The sequence below is a fragment of the Podarcis melisellensis genome, assembly GCF_964234715.1.
Source record: "Podarcis melisellensis genome assembly, chromosome: 3".
In the NCBI taxonomy this organism is placed as follows: domain Eukaryota; kingdom Metazoa; phylum Chordata; class Lepidosauria; order Squamata; family Lacertidae; genus Podarcis; species Podarcis melisellensis.
In genome coordinates, this window is record NC_138530.1 from 25,941,799 (window position 1) to 25,949,112 (window position 7,314).

The 7,314-nt window shown below is 43.5% G+C and overlaps 1 protein-coding gene across 3 annotated transcripts in view; it reads left to right on the forward strand.

The window, feature by feature from the left end:
- The window catches only part of RPS6KC1 (ribosomal protein S6 kinase C1), a 94,413-nt gene extending 87,385 nt beyond the window's left edge, over positions 1-7,028 (forward strand). For all 3 annotated transcript variants that reach the window (XM_081903754.1, XM_081903755.1, XM_081903753.1), the window contains 3 exons: positions 939-1,021; positions 1,884-1,979; positions 4,856-7,028. In XM_081903754.1, coding sequence (XP_081759880.1) covers positions 939-1,021; positions 1,884-1,979; positions 4,856-4,966 — 290 coding nt within the window. In that variant the 3' untranslated portion in view covers positions 4,967-7,028. The remainder of the gene's footprint in view (positions 1-938; positions 1,022-1,883; positions 1,980-4,855) is intronic.
- The last annotated feature ends 286 nt before the right edge of the window (positions 7,029-7,314 follow it).

Below are 7,314 nucleotides of genomic sequence, written 5' to 3' on the forward strand. Positions count from 1 at the left end.
CGGGCAGGGGTACCTTTACCTTTACCTTTAATATGGTCAGTGGTCAAGGATGTTGGGAGACCAGCAACATCCAGAGGGCACAGCTTAAACTTCACAAAGTGGGGTTTTGTTTTTGTTTTTGCTAACCACCTCCAGATGTTGTTGGACTTCAACTCGCACCACCCCAAGCTGTTGGGAGTTTGAATCCAGCAACATCTGGAGGGCCATAGGTTCCCCACCCTTGATGTAAAGACTGATAATATACCATGGTTCTGCTGTATTTAGTGTGGGGCGAGGGCAGTGCTAACCAAGATTAAGGCAACAAACTACCAGTTCCGCGTTCGTGTAAAGAGACACTCATGCACCCAGGACACTGTGATATGCTGTAGTGGGCATGCTCTTTCCTTCAATGTGCCAGGGGAATTCATCCCTCTTCATAAAGATTTGCGGTGGAGACAACTGACATAAACCCATAAGAAGAGTCTGTTGGATCAGGCCAGTGACTCATCGAGTCCAGCATCCTATTCTCACAGTGGCCAGCCAGATTCCTGGGGGAAGCCCTACAAGCTGGACCTGAGCTCAATATTACTCTGCCAATCTGTGATTCCCAGCAACTGGTATTCTGAAGCATAACTCCTCCGACAGTGAGAAGAGAACATAGCCATTGTGGCTAGCTGCCATTGATAGCCTCATCCTCTGTGAATTTGTCTAATGCTCTTTTAAAGCCATTCAAGGTGTGTGGGTGGGGGGAGGAGGTGTTTAGGAGGGAGCAGCAGCCTCTGTTGACATTCCAAACTGAAGAGTAAATCATTTTGTCTGTAATGATGCGTGTCTATGCACTAGGTTGTCTGAAGGGCTTAGCTTCAGATATGCTCCACCAGCATCTGTGTCTCCTTGTAAATGCAAGTTTCAAGGTGCACACATCGCTTGGATTTTCATTGCAAATGTCTTTCATTCAGAAGTTGGCGTTGTCTTTGAAGAAACGGAGGCCTGCGATTGGTGGAGTCTAGGTGCTTTGCTCTTTGAACTTCTGACGGGGAAGGTGAGTCATTCTGACCATTATTTAGCAAAAGGGGCATAGCAAATAACAGAAACTGTGAGAAGATCAGCAATCTCTTTATTGAGAGTACCTGAAGTGCAGGGTGCATACTTCTGTACTGCACAGAACTCTTCAACAGGCAAAGGCATTCTGACAAACAGATGATGCTAGATCATCTCACTACGGATGCAGTATTCTAGGGGCAAAATAAAGCATTGCTTGTGTTAATGTAGACACTGTTAATTACATTCACAACGGACCATTCTGGTAAGATTCATGGCACCAAAAGTCTTTCCAGGGACAATAAAAAAGTTACGTTCTTCTTGAAAAGGTATCATACGGGAGCAAAATTTACAATGAATGTTTGTTGCAGGATGTAAACTAGGGTTGCAGGCTTCTAGGCTGACTATTGTACACAGTCTGCTGATATATCATGTTAACTCCTGTATTTTGTTATGTTGACTCTTGTATTTTGGGGACTTTGTAGAAGTCCAGGAAGGAAGAGAACAGATAAAGGCAAGACAGTAATCTGGTTTGCGTGCCACACTAAGCCAAACCATGGTTTAACATGTGCAGGTGCTAGGAGAGGAAATGAGGGCTGTTCTGCTTCTCCTCAGTCCTTCTGCTGGTTAGAGCTAAACCGTGAACCTGATTCACGATGGCATACTAAGATGTCCTTCTCCATCTCTGAATGTAAAATGAGATTCTGAGCATGCACATTGAGCTCTCAGCAGACCAAGCTCCCAAAGCCAACTGTTTGGGAGACACATGTGCAGAGGTTCTGTAGCAGATTGCTCTTCTTTTACATCATTATATCACTATATACATTAACAATATTATCATGTTTCTTGTTGGTTTGCTATAGACTCTGCTGGAGTGCCACCCAGCAGGAATAAATACCCACACCTGTCTGAACGTGCCAGATCACATCTCAGAAGAGGCAAGATCACTCCTTCAACAGGTACATTCCTGGAGAATTTGTATATGCGATTTCTACACACATACATGCCAGCTGGTGATTCTTTGGGGGTGGGGGTGGGGAGCGTAGCCAAGAGCTGAGAAATGAATGATTAACAAGGATGGCCTGCAAAGTCACATAGCCATAAACATGTGTAGAGCTGCAAATGGACATGCATTTCCTGAACCTTTTTGTAAGTGAAGGTGGTTCATCTTGGAAAGAGGTTAAAGAGTTGTTGAGGGTTTGGCATAAGGGACCTTCACAGCCGTGGTCCTGGCAAGTATAACTGTGGCCTGAATTTACTGCGAAAATCAGGTGTTGGTTTTTATTTAAAAAAATAGGTCTTTAATAGTTGATCCACGGTGGGTGATCCACCCCTTTGATACCCGACATATATATTTTCAGGCTCTCCCTAGTCCTGCACCTTTCGTATGAGTTAAACTGTTTTAATATTGAACTGAACTGTTTAATACTGAATTTAATACTGAATATTGACTGAGCCACCTAGTCAGATGGGCAGGATACAAACAACAACAACAACAGCAGCAACAACATGATGATGGTGATGACATTTTTGTAACCTGCCCTGAGACCGTATGATGAAGGGTGTGTAAAAAACTGAAACAATAATTATAACATTAATAGCAGCAGTAAAGTAAACAATATTACTGCAGCTACCAATAGCAGCCTGTCCACTGTACCAGAGTGAATGTAATACTTCATAACTATGCTCATCCAGTACATAAAATCTCACAGAAGGCTGAGTGCTTCCCCTCTGCACACACAGAGATTGAAAATGAATGGAATTTTACCACTGGCATCTTGGAGACCTTTATTAAAGCAACACATAGCAGTGCTCAGCTCCTGTGGGACCTCTTAAGCCAGGTCATTTGCTATTTCCCTCCTCTCCAAGTTCAAAGTCACCCGTGTCCTAGAGGAAGCGTTCCAGCCCTAGGCTGCACGTGGCTGACTTTTGGGTCGAAGGGTACGCCCCATTGGCTAGTAAATCAACCTTCTGTTGTGTGTCTATCCAAGGAAACTACCATTCATATTTGAGGAAGCTTAGTCAGGAAAAGGAAAAAGGGGCTCTTGGCATGGCTGGTCATTTGTCATTGTAATTTTCCTCTTCCATCCCCTCGCAGGGTTGCTTGGGTCAGCCCGTTGCAGAATACCTAGGAGAGGAACAGTGTGCAGATGCTATGCCAAATGTGTCTCATGACACAGCTTCCAAAACCAGTGACCTCATTAAAAAAATAAATAAATCACCCCCCCCCCTTAGCCAACTAAGTATTCTGTAATTCAGGGGTATTATTATTTATATTTGGGTGTCTAAATCTTTTTAGATGAAGTTTGGAAAGGTTGACTTGACTGGCATTTTGTCTACAAGATCTTTCTCAAAGGTTGTCTCGGCAAAGCATAATAAACCCGTGTGTTTCCCAGCCGTGTAGATCCAGCACAATTTATTCTGCATTTGCTTTCCAAGATTATAGTTCTCTCCTTGCAGAAAGGGGAGAAAGCTTCAGAGCATAATTTTCTTTGCACTTAACTTTCCCACCTGCTGTCACTTGTTCCGTTTTCCAGGAAGGACAGCAGAATGGCAATGCCTGCCACTGTTTTTCTGTCGGCTCATGTATATTCACAAAGGAGAGGCTTGTTTTTGCTCTCCGAGTTATCTCTACCAAGTGAGAGGTTTGAGAGATTTTAAGTGGCAGAGCCAACTTAAGATGTGCAAATGAATACATTTTATGGGGAAATTTCTCACTTTGATTATGGGGTTGTATGCATTTGAAGACGCACCGCCCAGAAGAATACAGAGCACTACTAAATGACAATGGGATGTAGAGAGTTGCATTATACAGGAGTCAGTCCTTTAGAGGAAACCCAGAAACGAATTTATTCTTTTGAACTGTTTATTTAGAATGCGACAGTCTCATAAGATGGCAAAATGTAAACTTCAGCTCCTTTATCCTTGGTAAATATTTTCCTGCCTCTTTGCTGGTTACTTCCTTTCAAGCAATCATTCTCCATCAGAATTTGCAGATATGAAGAGCTGGCTTCACTTTCTACATATATTCAGCTCCCCCCCCCCCTTTTGAATATATTGTAAGTTCTTCAATGCAAAATAAACAAGCTGCTTAGTTTTCATAATTCTGGCAATCAGCTGCTCCATTTTCTTTAGACTTGGTTTTAGAGCATCACTAGTTTCTAAAGATTACCAAGACTTCCTTTGCACATTACTCTCCTCTTCCCTCATTTTGAAACATACACCTAAAAGTGTGGCTGCAACAAGAATGAAGTTCGTTAAGGTTGTAATTGGTATGTTCATCATAATCAGGGATGGGGGACCAAGACTGGCAGTGGCTGCCTGTTGAGCCAGCACTTGGTGTCTGCTGCCACACAGTGTGTGGAATTGCCCTACGAACTGGAGAGGCAGGCAGGTACCAACAGAGTGAAGCTTAAGAAGGGCTCAGATATAATGGAAGAAAGAAAAAAATGCAAAACTAGTTGGCTAGGGCAAAGACAGTAGCAATTCAGGGAAGGAATTAGAAGTTGCCCCTGAATAGCTTGGGACCAAAGTATCTTCTCCATTACCAGCCATCTCAGGCCCTATGATGGGCAGAGCACATGTTGGTGCCGCTGCCACTGGGAGTTGCCCAGTTGGAAGTGATCCTTGATGGGACCTTATTTATTCTAGTTCCCCATTTGTTGAATGCCTTCCCTAGTTTGTATGCTGCTCAATAGCTAAGATCTCTGGGAAGCTTACAGCAATGATACAATCATAAACACAATCTCACGGACTGTACCAAGTCCGTTCTGGTATGCTTGCTGAGCACTTTTATTCCTATGGTTCATACTAACTCTGTATATTTTGCCTTAAGCTTTTGCAGTTCAACGCTGTGGAGCGTCTTGGTGCTGGAATCGCCGGAGTTGAAGACATAAAATCCCACCCCTTTTTTGCCCCCATCGACTGGGCGGAATTAACAAAGTGATAAGGTGTGACGACTTCACTGCCCATGTTTACAGATACCTTTCTTGGCTGGCTGCCATCATAAAGGTTCTCGGATCTTCTGGGCAAGGATGAATAAAGTTGGAGACTGGAAAGGCATCAAAGAGAGAACAGTTTCAGCCAGAATTGAGGACTAGGCCAAACTAAGGTGTGGTCTACACTGATGGGCACTGTATTTAGGAGTCCTTTTTGGCCAGGATGAGATGTGATGCTGATCATGCCCCACTCTCTGTCTTTGTTCTGTTTTGGAGAAACAATGCTGTACATTTCCTCACCCCACTTTTCATTTTTTGGCAGCCGTTTGGGATTGGGGTGGCGAATGCATGGGAACGGGGAGCTCAACACAGAACTGGAAGTTTTTGGTGGCGACCTGTGTTTGTGATCCCATCTGGTTTGGGCACTTGGGGATTACGTATAATGGAATGCACTTTTTGTGTTTCTCTTGTAAGTCATGACGGAAGTGCGGCACTCCTGTTGTACATGCCAAGCTCCTCTTGCATATGCCAGCTGGAAATAGCCCCCCCTCTTTTTATAGTGTCAATGTACTCCTTCCCTAAGCTAGACGCAGCTGAGGTTGGGGAATGGGGAGAAGAATAACTTATTAATAACATATGCTAAATAAAATGCTATGGTGTTTCTGCAAAACTTGACATGTAACATGTATATCTCTGTATGTTTGCTGAGTGAGGGGGGCGTACATAGCATCATGTAATGTAACTCCAGAATGATTGCCTAACATCTGTCAGAAGATGGAAGAGGGCAGTCCGGCTACTCTTATCTTGTGCACGTTGGTTGGCAATGCTTGTTTTAAAGCACTAACTCTAACCTCCAGTGAATTATATGTTTTAAGTCACTACAAGACAGGATATCTCTCAGCCCGATCATGATTGCTTTAGTAGTTGGACTTGCAGCAAGGCAAGAAGATGCTGACTAAGTGTGCAGATATAAATGTTTGGAGATATATATATATATATATATTTAACAAAGCTGCCACATTCCTGTTTAGGCTATTTTAGGTCTCATCTGTAGAGGCAGATAAAAATCAAGTGCTATGGAATTCATTACCTGTCTCATCTCAGATTGCAGGTGGGGAACCTTTGGGATGCTTTCCCATTTCAGAACCTCCTTGGACTCTCCTTCCTTGGAGGTTTTTAAGCAGAGGTTGGACATCTATCTGTCATGGATGCTTTAGTTGAGAATCCTGCATTGCCGGGCGGGGGCGGTTGGATTAGATGGCCCTTGAGGTCCCTTCCAACTCTACAGTTCTGTGATTCTGTCACCATGGAAAGCTAACATATCAAGCATTAGTGCTGGCCCTCCCTGCCGAGCTGAAGAAGAAGGGATTTTTTTAATGGGAAAAGACAGTTGTGGTGTTTTGTTTTGGCTTTTTCTTTTTTCATGTGGGAATGCTGAACCGTGCAGGATCCCACCTGCAAAATGGAATTGTGTACAACACAATCTATTTGCATGTGCATGTTAATTCTGAAAAATGTCGTTTTGCCGCCTCCTAGATTCCACTGCCGCCCTGTTTCTTCATTCAGAAACACCCAATAAATGTGTGTTTGTGTCTTGCCTATGTGCATCCCTCCTAAGGAGGAGAGAGCCTCCAAATTGGCGTGCTTAGATTTGGAATGGGGTCATCTTAAATTGCTTCACCAAGAAGCGCAGTGGAAGCCTTCCATATGCAACAGCATTCTACCATTTTGAATTCCATGGCACTTGCTGTGGGCAAGTTTCTGACTACATGTATGGGCTGTCCACAAGAAGATGGCTGTCCTTTCCTGGAAAACAATCACTCTTTTCAAACAGATTGTTCACTAAGAAGCTGTTTCAGGTGGGTTGTAGGCCTACCAACTGCTTAAGTCCATAAAAATCATGGTAGCTCTGCCATTGGTACTTAAAACATGTTGGTAATTTTGCCAGAGGGAGAAAAAAAGGAGACGATACTGCGGGCTGCAGATGTTTTGGGGGAAGGGAGTGGGGGAAATAAAGCACTCTAAAAGCTGATATTTCTATCTAAATAAAGAGATTTTCTTTTTAAAAAATGCTTTTGTTTTATTAAATTTATAACTCACAGAGGGTACCAATTCAAAGTCTTCAGAGATAAAAACTGCTATGAGGATATTATTGCGCTGTTCCCAGATTGCTAAGTGCGTGCTGCAGAAGATGCTTTTCAACATTGCCTCTGAGAGTTGCTTTGGCTTTGAAGGAAGGGCGTTCCAGAGCTGGGAGCTGTCACCACCCACATGTTGGCATGCGCCCTGTTGATATTTGGTGCAGGCACCCTTCAGTTCACTATAAGCAACTGGGAAGTGCTCTCTTGTGCTAGCC